This window comes from Erinaceus europaeus, chromosome 9 (assembly GCF_950295315.1).
Source record: "Erinaceus europaeus chromosome 9, mEriEur2.1, whole genome shotgun sequence".
In the NCBI taxonomy this organism is placed as follows: domain Eukaryota; kingdom Metazoa; phylum Chordata; class Mammalia; order Eulipotyphla; family Erinaceidae; genus Erinaceus; species Erinaceus europaeus.
The window spans coordinates 34,601,984-34,622,267 of NC_080170.1; the positions used below are offsets into that span (position 1 = coordinate 34,601,984).

General features: G+C 39.3%; 1 protein-coding gene across 4 annotated transcripts in view; it reads left to right on the forward strand.

Annotated features, from left to right (window-relative positions):
- The window catches only part of PLCH1 (phospholipase C eta 1), a 247,157-nt gene that overhangs the window by 157,735 nt on the left and 69,138 nt on the right, over nt 1–20,284 (forward strand). For all 4 annotated transcript variants that reach the window (XM_060197616.1, XM_060197617.1, XM_060197618.1 and 1 more), the window contains 3 exons: nt 8,532–8,625; nt 11,421–11,624; nt 18,570–18,690. In XM_060197616.1, coding sequence (XP_060053599.1) covers nt 8,532–8,625; nt 11,421–11,624; nt 18,570–18,690 — 419 coding nt within the window. The remainder of the gene's footprint in view (nt 1–8,531; nt 8,626–11,420; nt 11,625–18,569; nt 18,691–20,284) is intronic.

The window sequence follows — 20,284 nt, forward strand, 5'->3', positions numbered from 1 at the left end:
GATATTGACTTCAGGCTCATATAGACTCATGAAGTTAACCCCATTTCATCTGAGTAGTGATAGTGGATGTCATTTGCTAAGGTAAACGTGTTATTCTTCCCTTCTCCTGGTTATTGCTGAATTTCCACCAGTTGAATGGGGGAAAACAGAAGCCAGTGGACTATGACAGATGACTAGATCTAATTTTCCAAGTTAACTCAAAGCTACTGTGGATGTAACTGGAAAGAAACAAGAAATTGTCATGCAGCAAGAAGCATAAACCACAGAGGAATTACTAATATCTTAAAACTTTAAGGGTGATGTAATCCAGTTTGCCTAATATTATAAAATTAGTGTCAAATACAAATTAGGAAAATATGACAATAAACAAAAAGACATGAGGGTTTTTCTTAATATGGGAAAATACTTTCATAGATTTCTGGAAAAATAAAATGAATACTCAACAGAAAAAAATGTAAAGATATTGAAACACACCAAAAATGCAATAAAGTCAATTTCACTTTGTATTAGTAATGAAAAATAAAACTAATAGGGCATTGGGCGGTAGCGCAGAGGGTTAACCACATGTGGTGCGAAGTGCAAGGACTGCCATCAGGATCCCAGTAGGAGCCCCCAGCTCCCCACCTGCGGGGGGTCGCTTAACAAGTGGTGAAGCAGGTCTGCAGGTGTGTATCTTTCTCTCTGCCTCTCTGTCTTCCCCTCTTCTCTCCATTTCTCTCTGTCCTATCCAACAACAACATAAATAACAATAACAATAATAACTACAAGAAGAAAAAAAAAGACTAGAATTGAAAAAAAATAGTGATGTGAAATAGGATTAAGAGACTATTTTTAACTTACCAAGTTAGGTTAAGAAAAGTCACCAGGACAGGGGAAATAGCATGATGTTTATGCAAAATGACTCTCATGCTTGAGGCCCTCAGGTCTCAGGTTCAATCACCTGCACCTCCATAGTGTAGAGCAGAGCAGTGCTCTAGTTTAAAAAATAAAAACAAAGAAAAACAACAAAAGTCACCAAAGATGGTGGCTATTTCTTATTTTCTCTTGAAATTGTGAAATGGCACTAAATGGAACCATTTAGTTATCTGTCAAATTTTATATTGTTTATAATGTTTTGACCAATTTATTTTACTTTATCCTTGACATTAGTGCTAGTGCCTTATCCTAAGAAAGTATTTGTGTGCAGGGGGAAAAAAGCTATAAAGCTGTGAATCTCAGTATTCTTTTCTTTTAAAAAATATTTATTTATTTATTTATTCCCTTTTGTTGCCCTTTTTTTTTTATTGTTGTAGTTATTATTGTTGTTGTTGTTGGATAGGACAGAGAGAAATGGAAAAAGAGGGGGAGAGAAAGATAGACACCTGCAGACCTGCTTCACCGCTTGTGAAGTGACTCCCCTGCAGGTGGGGAGCTGGGGGCTCAAACTGGGATCCTTACACCGGTCCTTGTGCTTTGTGCCACCTGCACTTAACCCGCTGTGCTACTGCCTGACTCCTGAATCTCAGTATTCTTTCAAACAAAGATACTGGGCATGATTAAGTCTCATGGGGTTTTGAATTTTTAAAATGGAATTTTCATAATGAAACAAGTCTGAGGCAATTTGATTCTCCATAAGGTAGCATTTTATTCTTTTCTGATGCCATCAGATTGGTGTAGACACCAAAGGCTTTGGCTTCTACAGATTTACTCAGTTGTGAAATGAAATACCACTTTTGGCCACATATGCTATTATGGATTATGGGAAATCAAATACTGGGCCCACTTTTTATTTCAGTGCAATGCTCTGAAAATTGAATGTAAGCCTTTGACAAGGACAATGACTATTGGCCTTCCATTCTTGGACTTCTGTCTTTAGCAAAATCCCAAGTAGTTATTTTTTTATTTCCCATGAAGAAGTAACATTTAAGCAAGCTGTAGCTGATTAGCATTTCTTTTCCACTGCTTCCTTATATCCACATTAATGACCAGACACTCACTGGTTTGTACTATCAAAGCCATCAGGTTGACTGATGGTTTTACTACATCTCCCTCCACCCCCACCCCATGCTTGCCAAAAACCAATTAACATCTCCTCCAGCATGTCTATCCCATTTCTTGGCACTGGGGCCAAATGTGTTCTGTTCAGTCCTTTTCAGATTTTTGGTTCAGGAATGATGACTTGATTTCACCCTCCAAACTCTTTGACAACCTATGTTAGCAAGCTTTGATTTCTTTAAGGGTTGAGGTGAGAGGAAGAGGTGCCAGAATACTGAGGTAGCCATATAATTAAAAAAAATTTTTTTCCTCTTAACTAAGAGCAAAGGCTACTTCCATGAATAAGTCAGAAGCACATTTCTGTTCATGCGGCATTTTGATCTGAAATATGCATATGAATAGTTAATTCCAGGGCAATTTTCAGAGCATTCCTGATCCCCTGTTAAAGGGGTCTTTCTGTTTTTCTTTTTTCAGAGGGCAGAAAGAAATTGAGATGGGAGAGAGAGACAGAAAAAGAGAGACACCTGCAGACCTGTTTCACAGTTTGTCAAGCTTCTTCCCTGCAGGTGGGGAGTAGGGGTTTGAACCCGGGTCTTTGCTCACAGTAAAGTGGATGCTCAACTGGGTACTCTACCGCCTAGCCCAACGGGCCTTTTTCACATTGCAGCTTTGTGCATCTGACATAGAATGACACATTAATCTTGTGGGTTGACATAGTTTTTTTTATGTACTTCCTGATTATATATGACATCCCTCTAGATAGTATCGTGTGTATGTGTGTGAGACATAGCTCTCTATGTCATGCCTATGTATCTTGATGCAGATCTACCATCCTTATTCCTATGTGTATTTGACATAGACTATCTCTTTGCTCTTTATTTTTCTGCTGTAATATTCCCTTGACAATCCTCATACAATTCTAAGAGCCATTTGTTCCTTCCCCCTTTATTGCCTTTACTAAAATGGGAAAAAAACCCATCAGCGGTTCAGAATATCTTGGGGGAAGATATTAATGTGCAGACAATAAAGTAAATCTGTTGACAGCGGGAAGATGTTTGCAGGTGTGCTATGGGAGCTCAGAGGAAGCTGTGATTGATTTCAGGGAGATGAGAGAAACATCAGAGAAATTTTCTTTAAAAAATGCATTCTAGCATTTGTGATAGGTTTTAAAGGCTGTGTGGAATTTTCAGCATCAAACAAAATTCAGGAGATAGAAATGAGGATCCCCATTTAGAACTGTGCCCCTAGTTTGGAAATGAGTTTTGACTAAATAACAAACGCCACTTCCTTGAAATACAAAAGTTTTAACTGCCGTGAATTGATTGACTTGGATTTACCAATAATCACAAATTGTACTTAGTTGGGGGGGGGGAGAAGAAAAAAAGAAAAACTCTTTAAGAAAACACTAAGGCAGTGAGCATGATCTCAAAAAACTTGAAAAAGCATTACACAAATATTAATATTCTAATCTGGGGAGTTGGGCAGTAGCACAGCGGGTTAAGCGCAAGTAGCTCAAAGCACAAGGACTGGCATAAGGATCCTGGTTCGAGCCCCCAGCTCCCCACCTGCAGGGGAGTCGCTTCACAAGCAGTGAGGCAGGTATGCAGGTGTCTTTCTCTCCCCCTCTGTCTTCCCCTCCTCTCTCCATTTCTCTCTATCCTATCCAACAATGACGACATCAATAACTACAATAATAAAAAACAAGGGCAACAACAACAAAAAGGAATAAATATTCTAATCTTTTTTGATCTCCAGAATTATTTTAAGTTTTGTGTATAAAAAAACAGAAGATTGTGAATCGGGCAGTAGCGTAGTGGGTTAAGCGCATGTGGCGCAAAGCGCAAGGACCAGCATAAGGATTCTGGTTTGAGCCCCCAGCTCCCCACCTGCAGGGAAGTCATTTCACAAGCAGTGAACCAGGTCTGCAGGTTTCTATCTTTCTCTCCCCCTCTCTGTCTTCCCTCCTCTCTCCACTTCTCTCTGTCCTATCCAACTACAACGACATCAGTAACAACAACAATAATAACTACAACAATAAAACAACAAGGGCAACAAAAGGGAAAATAAATATTAAAAATTTTTTTTTAAGTTTATAAAAAATCCAGAAGATTTATTTATTTTTTCAGGTTGATGAGGTTATTTTTATTTATAGGAGATTTATTTATTAATGAGAGGCCAAGAAAGAGAGAGAAATGAAGAGAGAGCCAAGGTATTACTCAAGCATATGTATTGCCAGGGCTCAAATGCAGGGTTTCATGCAAGTCTGGGTGCAGCATCTGCTGTGCCACCTTCTGGGCTGGCTGCCTTATGAGTGTTCCAGCAGAGAGTTTTCTGGTGAGTGCCAGTTTCAAAGCCAAGTTAAGAAGCAATAATTACATTTCTTCCCAAAGCATATCACACATACACACACACACACACACACACACACCATGGTACAATTGTCGAAGTCTGACTGTACTTGACTCTTTTCGATTGATTTGTATCAAAGTAATCTATTTATTCATCATTAAGTAAGCTCAAACTAAGATGCTATTCCTGCTGCAGAAATCACCCTTCCATACCCAGCACCACTCTTCAAAGGGTAATGGTGAGCTGTCATTCAAATGGTAAAACACTAATATAAATCTTTTAAAAGTGAGATCTGAAAAACCCAAGTAACTAAAATGCAGTATTTTTACTCTTGGAAGGCTAAGGCTAATGAACTGAGAGGCCAGAGGATGGGGTAGAAGGGTGGGTGGGAGCTTGACTGGCTCTTCTATTTCAATTCTCATTATTGTGAGTTTTCACCGCATTTTACTGAGTTGGTCCTTAATCCCTGCATTTAATAGAAAGTGGCTATTTAATAGTGGTTTACTTTATTAATGGGAACATTAATATTTAAATGGGGCTCAGAAAATTGTGATTTTTTTTTTTTTGCCTCTAGGGTTATTGCTAGGGCTCGCTGCTGGCACTATAAATCCTCTGCTCCTGGTTGCCATTTTTCATTTTTGTTGGATAGGACAGAGAGAAATGGAGAGGGGAGAGGAAGACAGAGAGTGAGAGAGACACCTAAAGATCTGCTTCATCGAACATCAAGCAACCGCTCTGAAGGTGGGGAGCCCAGGGCTTGAACCAGGATCCTTGAGCTTCACACTATGTACACTTAACCCAGTGCACTACTGACTGGCCCCCAGTTATGATATTTTTATTAGTAAAATGACTGCTAGTGCCTTTATCAATTTAATGAATGTTTCTCTCATGTTGATTTTTTTTTTTTTTTGATAATACGTTTCTCTTCCTCTCTCATATTCTTCTCTCTTTTTTGAGAGTGTCTTACAAGGTTCAAACCCAGAGTGTCATTCATAAATTGAATGCACTTTACCACTGAGTCATTTTCTGTGTATCATGGTTTTATCAATAGATACTTGTTAGATTGGTGACATGCTCTCTGCTTGTTTGTAGTTAGCTCCCTCCCCAGATGGCAATGTCTTGTTGGGTTTTGAATCCCCTGGGCTCTGGTAGACTATTATAGTCCAGTTCAGGTCTCCATCTTTGAGCAAACAACTTTATTATTTTTTTTATAATTCCCTCCCCCCCCTTTTCTTGCTCTTTTTAAAAAAATCTTTTTATTGTTGTTGTAGTTATTATTGATGTCATCGTTGTTGGATAGGACAGAAAGAAATGGACAGAGGAGGGGAAGACAGAGAGGGGGAGAGAAAGGGAGACACCTGCAGACCTGCTTCACCACCTATGAAGTGACTCCCCTGCAGGTGGGGAGCTGGGGCTGGAACCGGGATCCTTACCTGGTCCTTGTGCTTCGTGCCACGTACGTTTAAGCACTGTGCTAATGCCAGACCCCCAAACAAACAACCTTATAATCCGATAATTGCAGCATAAACTTGGTCTCCCCTGACACATGCAACTTTTATCAACTGGCCCTTTTTCTTCTATGAGAAATGATAACTTATCATGACTTATGAGAACTATGGTGGTTATCTTTGGGAAGTAGGAGGGTGGGAATACATAACTTCAGTGGTGTGGAACTATAAATGGTAATCTTACAATCTTGTAGTGGACTTCTAATAACAAATAAAAAAGTGACTTATCTCTTAGGTTGTATGTAATCAGTCTCTTGAGTTACTGTAGACAGATTTATCAGCAGCTCAAATTCTGATTCAGTTCCCTGCAGGTTGCATGATTTTCTTTAGTTGTAGCATTTTTGGTGGTGCCTAGTGATGTAGGAAGGATCATAAAATACACTTAAAGGATATATTGTTTTAGTATAAATATGTTCATGGAAAAATAGTTGTGTAACTGAGATTACTCTTTCTACAGAGAGTCTAAATGCTATTAGAATGCTTAAAAAAATTAGATTTTAGAGGCCAGGTAGTGGTGCACCTGGTAGAGCATATGTGTTATATAGTGCACGAGGACCTGGGCTCAAACCCTCGCACTCCACCTGTAGGGGCAAATTTCATGAGTGGTGAAGTCGGGCTGCAAGTGTCTCTCTGTCACTGTCTCCCCCTTCCCTCTCAGTTTCTCTTTGTCTCCATTCCAATAACAATTAAATAATATAAAATATTAAGAAATATAAAAAGAAAGTTTTCAAAAAAAGAAAAATTAGATTTGACTACAACATGAGTATGAAACTTAAGCAATCACAGGACCTTGGAGAAATTTCACTGGAAAATGAAATACTGACCCATAGTTAACTTCTGTTACTCATTTATATATTTAAATATCAGTGTTAGATTGCAGGGCCAAACTGAGTTTTGGTGTTCTTGTTAGCAGAGTTATAGTTGAGATTAAGTACTGGTACCTCTCCACTGCTTCTGGTAGACATTTTCTCTTTTATTTATTTTTTGACAAAAGATAAGATACCAGAAAAGGGAGACAGAGAAGGAGGGGTGATACCTAGAGCACTACTCCCCTTCTCAAAAAAACTTCTCCTCTGGGGGTCGGGCGGTGGCGCAGTGGGTTAAGCGCATGTGGCGCAAAGTGCAGGGACCGGCGTAAGGATCCCGGTTCGAGCCCCCGGCTCCCCACCTGCAGGGGAGTCGCTTCACAGGTGGTGAAGCAGGTCTGCAGGTGTCTATCTTTCTCTCCCCTTCTCTGTCTTCCCCTCCTCTCTCCATTTCTCTCTGTCCTATCCAACAACGAATTGCGTCAACAAGGGCAATAATAATAATAACCACAACGAAGCTACAACAAGGGGGGGAAAAATGGCCTCCAGGAGCGGTGGATTCATGGTGCAGGCACTGAGCCCAGCAATAACCCTGGAGGAGGAAAAGAAAAAGAAAAAAAACTTCTCCTCTACAAGGGGGGACCAAGGTCTTGAACGTAGGTCCTTGCACAGGATAACCTGTGTGCTCTACCAGCTGAGCTAACTTGGCCCTTGGAACAGAGTTTTGGTTGAAATATTTTACCCTTCATGCTGCTACTTAATTAAAAAAAAAAAGATTCCTGAAGATTTCACTTCTCCTTTTGACACTAAGTATGTAATGTTCATGCAAATTGTGAGACTGACTCAGTAATAGTGGCATAGAGTCATTTTGTGTGTGTGTGTGTGTGCGCGGGGTGTTACACATTATTTATACCATCCTTCAATTAATTTCATTCTCAAAGCTATCCGAAAAACTACTCAGAGAGAAGGTAAGTGGCTTACTTAATATCAAGATGTTAGTTAATATGAGCTACGATTTCACATCCAGATTTGCTCTGGAGTTTTCTGTGATTTAGTTGTGTTCCCTAACCTTTTGTTTTTATATTCTCTTACTGACCTTGATCATCATCTTCTTCTTCTTCTTCCCCTCCTTCTCCTTCTTTTTCTTTTTTTTAAATGAGTGACATTTTAGTTTTTATTATTCATTTTACATACTGGATAGAGCCAGAAAACAACTGAGATGGAACCAGGTGGCAGAGAGGGAGAGAGACAGAGACATTTGCAGCCCTTCTTCACCATTCGTGAAGCTCCCCCTCTGCAGGTGGAGACAGGGATTTTAAACCTGAACACTAGCATGTGCGTTCAACTGGTTGTGCCACTGCCTGGCCCCTGACCTTCATCTTAAATCATGCTGAAAGATTGCTTTCGCTATTTAGTGGAAGGATCTACACACACACACACACACACACACACACACACACACACACGAACACGACTTCACTTAGATTTTATGTTTTGCTTAGAAAAGGAATCTTTTCCTTTCTACATATATTTGCAAATGAGTAAACTAGGCAACATAAAAATTTCAGATAATTAATAGTTTATAATGAGTTGATCTTTAGGCAATAAATTTACATTGCTTACTGATTTAATTTTGTTTCCTCAGGACTATTTGTCTAGCAGAGAAAGGGCTGTTTTCACTGATTACATTCAAAAGATGTCTAGGACAGCTGAGAGAACAGTCATTTTCCAGAGATAAAGTAGTTGTGATACCAGTAACTTCTAACTCTGATTATTGAATCCCTTTATAGTGTGTGAATAATGCCTTAAAAAGCCAGCGTGACTTTTTTTTTAGGGAACAGGAACATAGCTCATGAAATTGCAGGTACTTTACTGATATTCTGGTTTTGTTTAGATGAACAATGTGACTGCAGACTATTGTCTTGACATCATAAGGAAATTTGAAGTATCAGAAGAAAATAAAGCGAAAAATATTCTGGGCATAGAAGGTAAAGTAGCTAATATTCTTAATTTTTTTAAATTTTATTTAAGCCTACTAAGATAGATTCTAACACATTTTTTTAAAGGAAAACAAACAAGGAGATGGAGTAGCAAGATAGTTCACCTGGTAGCATACCTGCTTAACTGTGCCCCTACAGCACTAGAGGAAGCTTTGGCACAGTAGGCTCCCTCCAACCTTCCTTCCCTCCCTGGAAATGCTGGCACAGAGTAGTGAGACCCCAGTGATGACCAAGAAACAGAAAGCCAGGATAGATATATATGGACTAGTTATGATCCAAGTCAAACACACACTTTCTTATGAAGCAAATGCCCGATACTGCTGTTTCCCTTATTTTTCAGTGATGATGTGCATTTTTCACTCCTAGAAAGTCGCTTGATGCCACTGTGAATTACAGCTGCCAATAATGTTTGACTCATTTTGAGGTCTGGGCAGTGGCGCATACACTTGTGTGCACATGTCACTGTGCACAAGGGCCTGGGGTCGAGTCCTCGTCCCCACCTGCAGGGGAGACGTGTTACGAGAGGTGAAGCAGGTCTGCAGGTATCTGTCTTCCTCTCTGTCTCTGTCTCTGTCTCTCTCTCTCTTTGTCTCTCACCTCTCTCTTTAAAGATTTTATTTATTTATTTATGAAGAATCATAGGAGGAGAAGAGAGAGAGAGAGAGAGAGAGAGGGAACCAGACATTATTCTGGTACATGTGCTGCTGGGGATTGAACTCAAGATCTCACCCTTTAGAGTCCAGTGCTTTAATCCATTGCACCACCTCCCAGACCACCTCTCTCTCTCTCTCTCTTTTCTCTATCTCTCTCTCCCACTTTATCTTTGCCTGCCTTCTCAATTTCTCTGTTCTATCAAATACAATAGAAAGGAATATATATTCCTTTCTATTATATATATATTTATTTATATATATATATATATATATATATATATATATATATATATATATATATGACTAGTGACTTGAGAGTAAACATCTTTCTTGAAATAAGCCTTGCAACCCAATTTGTTTCACTTGGTTATTGGAATTGCATGTTTCACTACTACAATCATCTAATTTTATAGTTGCCTGTAGCCATATACTCAAAATATCCCTCTTAGGATCTTCTGTGTACACAATATGACATGAAATGCACTCTCTCCTGCCCCCTGAACAGATAATCTTCATGAATGTCTACTGGGGTACCTGCTGCCCTCAAGAGTATCCAAGGACCTTGTTTATTTCACTTAGCATTCTATACAATTGGCCTACTATTAGCTAAGGTGTTTCTACTACCACATATTTACTTTCTGAGAGGGAGGGGAATTGTTCCAGTACAACAAAGAGGCATGATTAAAATTATGGGGATGGAGGTGGGAGGGTGGGAAGATAGCATAATACTTATACAGAGACTCTTATGCCTGAGGCTGCAAGGTGCCAGGGTCAATCCTCTGCATCACCATAAACTATAGCTGAGCTGTGCTATGATAAAAATAAAAAGTCATACAGAGGAGATACACAAAATTGGACCTTTTCTTTACTAAGAAATGGATTCCCCCCCCAGGTAAGGAATTAGATGTAATTAACCATGATTTCTAAGTTGTAACCATACAAATGGGCATGAAGAAATTCTCCCATATCTTGGAAGATGTATAGATGGAGACAGTTTTTTGAGGACTTGAATTCATCCTAACGATCCTTACCTACTATGTCACACATTTGTTCAGATCTCAACAAATACCTTTTATATCCAGGCATTAGGTTCTGAAAAACTGTAGAGAAGCATGACTTTCTATAGAACGTTAAAGCACTGTTCCATGATTATTTAGTGAGCTAGCCACTGGTAGTATCGTCCTAAATCAGTTTTATGGTCCAATCATCACACAGTGAATTTTAATCTCACAGTTTATTTATTTATTTATTTATTTGGTGGAGCCAAGGCCACCTTTTTATTCATTCATTCATTTATTTATTCATCCATTCAGAGAGAGACAGGGCAGGAGAGACACTGCAACACCAGAGCTTCCCTGGCGCCATATACTCCTGTGTGGTACCAGAATTTGAACTTGGGCCTTGTGCATGGCGAAGTACATGGCCTAGCCAGTGAGCTCTCTCCCCAACAATGGCCTAACTTGACGTGCAGCATCAACAAGGATAGCTACTGTTTTTATTATTACTTTAAATATTTTATTTATTTATTTATTGAATAGAGACAGAGAAAATTTGAGAGGGATAGAGAAGATAGTAAGGAAGAGATGATACCTGCATCACTGCTTCACCACTTGCAAAGCTTTCCTCCTGCAGGTGGGGACCAGAGGCTCGAACCTTGGTCCTTGAACACTGGAACAGGTGCGCCCAACCAGGAGTGCCACCACCCGGCCCCAACCACTGTTTTTTTTTTTTTTTTTTTTTTTTAATTAACAGCATCCTCTGCCATATTGCTGACTTGTCAGTGTAGCAGACTTAGTGTAAGTGTGGCTTAGATACTGCATCTGCTACCCATTCAGTCACACTGCATATTTCATAACTTGAGTTCAGTGCTCACTGAACAGTAAACCTCCTCCCTGCCTCATTCAGATTTCTTTTAAAAAATCTCTTTTTTTTCTACAACTTGTGTTTAGATGCCTACCCCTCCTAGTCACTTATCAGTTTTTGACACTGTCTGTTTGACCGGAAGCCAAACACTCCTTGCCTTCATCTTCCCTGTGATGCTGTCTAAAGGGTAGATAAGACCATCACTCTGCAAAAGTCAGTTAAATACACGCTTCAACGCTGTAGGGATTGACTCTCTTTCTTCCCAAGGCTTCACTAACTTCATGCGCAGTCCTACCTGCGACATCTTCAACCCGCTGCACCACGAGGTCTATCAGGACATGGATCAGCCGCTGTGCAACTACTACATTGCTTCCTCTCACAACACCTACCTGACGGGGGACCAGCTCCTGTCCCAGTCCAAGGTGGACATGTATGCGCGGGTCCTGCAAGATGGCTGCCGATGTGTGGAAGGTATGTTATGTTTGATCTCCCAAGTGGGAGTGACCATCTTTTTGACCGGTGGAGTCTGGCATGAAAGACAATCTGCCCATTGTGAAGTTTTATTTTCTTCTTTATTTAGTTATCTCTGGGGCTTGGTACCACCACTACGAATCCACTACTCTTTTTTTTTTCCTTTCTTTTTTAAAAAAATTCTTTATTGGGGAATTAATGTTTTACATTCGATGAATCCACTACTCTTGATGCCATATATTTTTTCTTTCTTTTATTTTGATAAGACAGGGAGCAATCAAGAGGGTTGGAGGGAGAGTGAGAAGGTAGAGAGGAAGGAAGAGAGAGAGAGAGAGAGGTGGGGGGGAGAGGGCTGCAGACCTGCTTCATTCCTTCTGAAGCAGCTGGGAAATAGGACTTGAACCCATGTCCTTGAACATAGTAATGTTCAATTGGGTGTGCCACAGTCTAGCCCCCTCACTGTGAAGTCTTTCTAAATTCATCATCTACTCTCTGGCTTCTCTTTATCATTCAGTCAGGCCATGAGATTTTCAGCTAGGAAATTCATCTTTGGTGGCTGAAAAAAATGGTGATGAAAGAAAAGACAATTTTGATGAAACCATGGAAAACTTTGTTCAGGGTTGTATCTAGTAATTAGCTAATATTTATTAAGTTTCTGGTGAGTTCCTAGGGAGTGACGGCATAGATGAAAGATGAGATTTCTGTCTTCAGAAGTTCACCGGCTAGGGGAACGTGGGCAGTAAAAGCCATAGTCTGGTGAGAATACAGCCAGTTGAATCGTGAACATGGTTTAGAAGTGATGTCAGGAGTGTAGGGTGTGAAGATGTAGCTTTTGATAACAATAGTTCCTGGGAGGGGGAAGATAGAATAATGGTTATGCAAAAAGTCTCATGCCTGAGGCTTGAAAGTCCCAGGTTCAGTCCTCTGTACCACCATAAGCCAGAGTTGAGCAGAGCTCTAATAAAAACATACAAAAGGGAGTCAGGCGGTAGCACAGAGGGTTAAGCACAGGTGGCGCAAAGCACAAGAACCAGCATAAGGATCCTGGTTCAAGCCCCTGGCTCCCCACCTGCAAGGGAGTCGCTTCACAGGCGGTGAAGCAGGTCTGCAGGTGTCTATCTTTCTCTCCCCCTCTGTCTTCTCCTCCTCTCTCCATTTCTGTCCTATCCAACAACAACATCAATAATAACAATAATAACTACAATAATAAAACAACAAGGGCAACAAATGGAATAAATAAATAAATTTAATTAAAAAAAAACACATTCAAAAACCCCAAGAAAAAGGATCCAATTTAGGGCTTTACTACCTGTAGGCATAGAATCAGCCTTGTAGCTTAAAAAGATCCTTTAAATAGCAGTATAGGAGGGTGCTTTTTTTTTTTCTTCTTTGAATATTCTTTTGTGGAAGGATAGGGGAGGGTAGAGTTAGAGTAAGGAGAATTGTGGAAAGGCTATGGAAATCATTCAAGGGAAGTATTAAGTGGAAAAGAGATTAATTAAGTGACCTTAGAAGGACCTCATGAGAGAAGTCCAGAATGCAAGGAATGGATGGAACTGCCGGAATGAATAAATGAATGAATGAATGAATGAACGAATGAATGAATGAATGCTGCCTGGAGCAAGCACTACCATGTGAGCTGCTTGACATGGTAGCAGCTTCATATGAAGTTCAACATGGCTGGACTCTCCAGGCCAAACTGAAACCATCTTGCCTTTTGCCATGTATAGGTCTTGGGATTAAGCTCTGTGTGGTCTTAATAATCTTTACCTATGGCCAGGCTCAGAGCTTGACCAGTAACAAAAGAAATGACAAAACCTGCACTGCACTCTGTAAGATTTATCATAATGGAGCAAGCAATATCAGTGATGCAGAAATTTTCAGGAGACTCCTAGAGGAAAAATCGTTTCCTCCTTTATCTATACCACTTCCTTTAGTATTCCCCCTAAAATATAGGGAAATATTGGTGGTTCCCACAGTGGAGGGGCCACCTTACATAGCATGATTAGTAAATGGAAAGTTATGATACACGCCTAGATACAGTGGGCCTTTTAATCTACCACCCACCACTATGCCTCCACTTCCTTATACAGGAATAGTACAGGAGAACCTAGGTCACATACTGAGCATACAAGAAAGATGGATTCCAGCTAGAGAGCTTAACTTTATGGAGAGGCTGGCCAGGCCAGCACCACCTTGGTGCCTTCTCAGTAAGGAACAAAACAAAACTACTTGATCAAACAATGGAACAGATTTTATGAAAAATAGGGCTGTTCAATTTGTTTAAGGCCCCTAGAAACATAAAAAGCTTGAATTTTCTATGAACCACGACTTCTGATGCATAGGGACAAGAGGATGGCATAAACATGCATAATAGGTAGAATATTAAATTTAGTCAATAGGACATCTGCCTAACACACAGGTACAGGAATAACAAAAGACATAGAAATTGTGATGTTCTCTCTAGGGAGAAAAATACCCCCCGGAATGTAAATGTTTCAGGTAGCAGGAAATGTTCCCTACCTGTACTGTTCTTACTTGGTGATTTTTGTATTAATAATCAAAGCCATGGTGTATTTATGTATTAGTGACCAAAGCCTTGGTGATTTTTGTTTCCAATAATCTATACCTTGTGATTTTTGTTTTAATGATCTAAGCCTTATGAGACTATAAAATAAAGTTCTGCCTGAGCACAGCAGAGGTGCCTCTCTTCTGCTCTTGAAGCAGTTGACGTGTCTCTCATCTCATTCTTGCCAATGCCTCTCATCTTTCAGGATACCCTAATAAACTGCTGGGGCTGGCCCCTAGCAGCTGCCCCCATATATGATGAAGATTCTGAGGAAAAGACTGCTAATGAATTATTTTTCCTCATCTGTTGAGTTTATTATGAATTTGAAATATTTATGTGACCATTTTTAAAAAATCAATTTCTTGCATAACAATATCAACTCAGAAGGTGAAATAATGATTCTGGGATTCTGGATTTTGTGTGTGGTAGTTAATAGATAATCTCACTCATAGCTGGAACTTAAGGAACAAAGAAAGGGAAGCTGGAAGTTTTTAGTGTTCTTTGCTGTTTAGTTTTTGGTAGCATGCTAGTGGTAAAGTGGGACTAACTCATCATCTGGATGAGTTAGTGACTGCACATGTTTCTGCTATAGTAGAACTGGTGATACACTTATCACTTGGATAAACTTTTGTCCAAGTTTTGAGACTTGGATAAAAGGTCAAGTACAGATAGGATAAAGGGTTCCTGATAACTTCTCATTTCTCAAGGCAGCACAAGCATCACCCACTAAAGTTTGAAGAGTTGTGGAGGTGGCTTAGAGGCTCGAGAAAACAACAGACTTTTGAAAAAGTCATCTGGGAATGGATAAGAAGCTGACACTATAAGCTGAGGATGGCCTTGCTAATTTCAACAGTAGTCTTTGAAAACATCTTATTTTGTGAAACAAAATCTGTTTTCTTAGACTCTCATATTTTTTCCCATTCCCATGAAGACAGATGTTCAAGTTGATCCAGATCTCTGTATTTCAGGGTCAAATTATATGTATAGAAGGTATTGATGGGAGCTCTTTTAAGTAATGAGAGCAGGTTCATGAATCTAGGAAGGGAAATGAAGTGAATTGGGGGAAGAGGGGAACATGAAGTCAAGAGACTCAAAAGTCAAAGAAACAGAGATATGGAGAAAGTTGTCATCACATACAAAAAAGAACAGATGGGTTTGTATGTAGTTACAGATAATGATTATATTCAGGGTATGTCTTAAATGAACGCGGATAAAACAAGGGATTATTGGAACTGAGGCAAAAGAAATTGAGCATTTGCTTCCATAGAATTTTAACTCACAGAAGGAGCAAAGTTAAAGCATCAAACTTAAAATGCTTACAAGTTTCATATTAAGAACTGTAAGTCAGATTCTTAAGCACAAAAAGAATGCTATAGAAAAGGCCCTTGGTGTCAGAAAAATAGAGATGGATAAAGTGAGGTTCAAAGAGTGTTTTGAAAATATATATATATATATAGAAGTCTTACCTCTTTGAGATAGAAAGCAACGATGTTGGCCAATGATTCTAGATAGTACTGTCATGGCACTGGGACCTCAAGGGTCTCCACTTTTCAGCTTCTAGGTTGCTGCTGTTTCATTTTCTATTTCCCTTAGTTCAGCCATTGTAATGCCCTCTGTCAACATGGATATGTACAATGTCTTGAGGAAGACAAATAAACCTTTATTGTTGTCGGAGTGGGCTTGTCAGCAACCCAGTTTAGTAATATATTTTTAACATGACCTTTCACTCCTCTGGTTTCTTGTTCAAGTTGCTTAGTAAATGTGATTGTTCAGTCCAGGGGCTTTCACTCTCATTACAGACAAGATGTTGTGTGACCTTATAATCAGTTTGTAATCTCTCCTGTTATCTCTGGGAGTGCTGCTGGAGTGTAATATTTTAAGTTCCATTAGGAAAAGCTGTTAAGTTAGCTGCTCCATTGGCCTTCAGAACTGACCAACATTTTGTCAGAGAGCTTTCAGCAACCTCTAAAGTGTGACCTAACTGAAATCTGGGCCAACACTAGTTTGTGATGAGGAGAATTTGCTAAGTGATTTCTGTGTTGCCAACAAATGTCTCAGCATTTGTTCTTATTGGAAACATCGCTGCCATATGAACTTGGCTGCAAAGGTCACGTGTTTGGGAATATGATTGACTATACTCATTCACAGAGCCATGATGAAATCAGACCTAAAAACTGAGCATAGGAAGCTATCCTTGGCTATGGATGTTCTGCTTACATTGTGATTATTAGCTGAACAGCACCTTCTTTTATAGGAATGCAAATCATGGGGCTGTTTTTTTGTGCATGTGATAATCAAGTTGGGTGTGGTATTGTCTTGTCAACTTGGCAATCTTTTTAAAAATATTAATTTTCAGAAACCCTGTTATAGCTCAAAGGATGAAACTATAAATTTCAGGGTAAAATTTTTGAAATGATATATTTTTGAAACATCTGTTCATTCCTTTCATAGCTATATCCAAAGACAAATTCAAAAAATATCACATTCATGTCAAAATATGTCTGGAGCTTCTCATCTAAGAAGATACCTTTGATACATTTGACCTTATTTTAGTTCCCCAGGCTCATGTAACTGTATACAGTATGGTAGCATTCCTGAATCACTGGTTTTCTCCGACCTTTTCCATCTTGGGACTATGTCATGTTGGGCGCAGAACTTTTTTTTTTTTTGGTTTTTAATAGTGTGCTGGGAGATCAAAGCTGTGGCTTCTTGAGCATGAGGTATATAACTTTTTTTTTTTTTTTACTAGTGATTTAATAATGATTGACAAGGTTGTGGTATAAGAGGTGTACAATTCCATATAATTCCCACCAACAGAGTTCCAAATCCTCTCTTCTCCATTGGAAGTTTCCCTATTCTGTATACCTCAGGGAATATGGGAGAACAGAACTTCTTAAGACACAAAACAGAAAATAACTTGGAGAATACAGAGCAGCTTTTCATAGGCCATACCTGGAAATGGTATGTATCATTCCCGCCCAAATCTCAGTGGTCATTTCACAGGGGAGGTTGGGTAATGTGGTACAGCTGTGTGCCAGGGAGAAGAGAAATTCAGCTAGTTAGTCTTTAACATAAGATCTAGGGACTTAGGATTATGCATGTTGGAACTGCTGTGGGATATTTATTAATCAGTTTAGCATATATCATACAAGTATGTGCTGTGTGTTGGATACTGTCTATGTATCCACTGAGTAGGCTTTTGAGAAAAAGAATGATGTGATGAAACTAGTAGTTTTAGAAATGAGTCTAGTGGTAGAGTGTGGATGAAACAGGCAATGTAAATTCTGTTGGGGAGCTTTATAAGGAAGCTGTTTTCTTTCTTCAGCTGGAAGCCACTGAGATCATCTACAACACAATAATATCAATAATAATAACCACTACAATTTGCCCTATAAAATAAGCAACTTTATGTGTACCAGGTTATGACTTAAATTTATGATGCAAACACTATTATTTTCCTTCATAGGTGGTAAAAACTGGGCTTTAAAAGATGAAATCATTTATCCATATACACATAAATTTTGTCAGGGTCTGCCAATTTAAACTTATTTTATTTTTTCTTATTTTATTGGGGGGGGTAATGCTTTCCAGTACAGTTGTTGAGATATGAGTATGATTTATCATCTGCCCCATGATAGGTATCTGCAAAATGTTCTCATCCCCATCTTAAGTCCTTTTCCACCAGCAGGCACCAGGATCCCCAGTCCCTCCCAGCCTCCTTCTTCCCTGTCTTTCCCCAGAGTCCTTTGCTTTGGTGTAATATACCACACACAGTCCAAGTTTTACTTTGTGTTTTTCCTTTCTGTTCTTGTTTCTTAAGTTCCACCTGTGAGTAAGATCCTCTGGTATTCAAGGGGATTTGCAATTCTGAAGTCAGAATTATTGTATTGCAACAGTAGTACTGACACAGTAAAAGCCAATCTAATAGAAAAACAATGAATTTAACTGAATGATAATGCAAATCCTTGTTTGATTTGAGTTGCTGGGACTTATTAAAAGACTATATTAAATTGAAGAGATAAAAAGAATAAACAACCCAGTAAGGAAAAAAATCTCTATCCTTGGGAATATTTGACTGGATTTTGATCAAGTTTAAAGTTTTTGGTTAATGCAAAGCTGTTTTTGACTATTTCATCTTTGTTACCTACCAGCACTCAGAAATGAGCCATTTATTATCTTTAATTCCTTATTCTGATCAGTATATCAAAACATCCACTTCTTTGTCAGGCAGTTTTGTCTTGATTATAATATATAAGATTATTTTGGATTTAGACATTAAATCTAAAATAATCTTTGTCTGGTGTGTGCAGACATGTTAGTAACACTAGAGAACTTAGATTATTGATGTGAGGTTCTGCTTTTTTTTTTTTTGGCAGTTGACTGTTGGGATGGCCCAGATGGAGAGCCAGTAGTCCACCATGGTTATACTCTGACTTCAAAAATTCTCTTCAGAGATGTCGTGGAGACCATCAATAAGCATGCCTTTGTGAAGAATGAGTAAGTATAGTCAATGCTGGAGCTGTTAGCATGTGAAGTAATGTTCTTCCTGAATGTGACCTCAGAATTGCTAAACCTAGAGTATCTAGAAAGTTCTTAAGGCTTTTGGACACATAAGGTCTACTATGCACAAGTTTATTGACATTATATTACTCTATAGAAAACAGGACTATTTATCTCTCCAGACTTGCTGAATGGCTTCTATATACTGAAGTGTCCAGTACCCTAGTGTTACCTAATCCTACTGTCAGAATTTGGTTATGTTGACAATTCTTGCTGTTTTGGTTCCCATGAGCACATTTTTCCTCCACTGTTTTCTTTGCATCTTGTATTCCCTTTTCTTTTTGCCTTATGGTCTTTTATTCTGTCTCCTCACTCATTTAATAATTTACTGTTCTGTTTTGTGGCTTTTGGTTCACTCTTTGGCATATTCATCTAATAATTATGCATAGAACTTTCCCCCTAAGTTTCAAATCTAGATCCCATCAAATTCAGCATCACTTGGAAAAATATAGATCCCATCAAATTCAGCATCACTTGTTCAGCTACTAAGCTAGAACACAGTAGGTACAGCTTCATGTATGAGTCTTTTGCTTGACCATCCTGCTAGCTCCCACCTGGTTCTTAGAGGAGACACTTGCTTAGTCTACGGGTCTTTAAATGGAAGGCCCTCAAATGATGGCTTCTGACGGATACTGATTGCCTTCACTGCTCACTCTTAACCAAGCTGATGAAATAACTCTCCCACTGCTTCCTAGTGTGTGAGGGAGGTGTTGTTAATAAGATTCTGCCTCTCTATCGAGGGAATCCTGCAGAAACTTGGCCATTCTTACTTTAAGTTTGTCAGCCCTTAGGAGAGAAGCACTAAAGATCAAAAGCTAATAAGCTTTTGAGAAAAAGCTGAGTCTTTTTATTTTAACTAAGCTTTAGTTGTATCTTTGCATTGGGACATCTCTACCTTGACACTCCTGGGCTAGGTAACTCTTTGTTGGGGGGATCATCTGTGCAGTGTAGGAAGCATAGTAGCTTCCCTGACATCTCAGTTCTAATTCCAATAGAGTTCCCCATATTGTGGCCTCCAAACCTGTCTCCAGACATTGACGAGTGTCCAAAATTTTGGTGCAGGGGGTTGGAGTGGGTGCTGTACATTTGCCTCCTCCTCCCATGCTGAAAAGCTCTGCTTTATACTAAGCACTATTAGACACAAATAGACTTTTTTTTTTTAATTTGGTTACAACCAACATAATATAAGCAAATAAGATTGTGGGGGGTTAAAACTTCAGGGTTAGAATTCTCCCTGAAGTGATTGTGTAGACGACTAGGATTTTCTAGTTTGTTGTTGTTTTCCTCTCTTTCTAACGCTGGGGGTGGGGGTAGGCACAGGGGAGGTAAACCCGTGTACAGATGCAGGAGCAGACAGATTGCAGTCAGCTGACCAGACTTGCTTCAGCTGCAAGGCTTTGCCTCTTTTCTGACTCGTCACATCAGGTTTTGCTAAAGGAGAAAGAATGTAATTTCAGAAGGTCTTAGCCTGCATCGTGAAGCTTGTGTTTGCTATCCAAGCTCTAGAAATATATATATTTTTTCCTCCTCA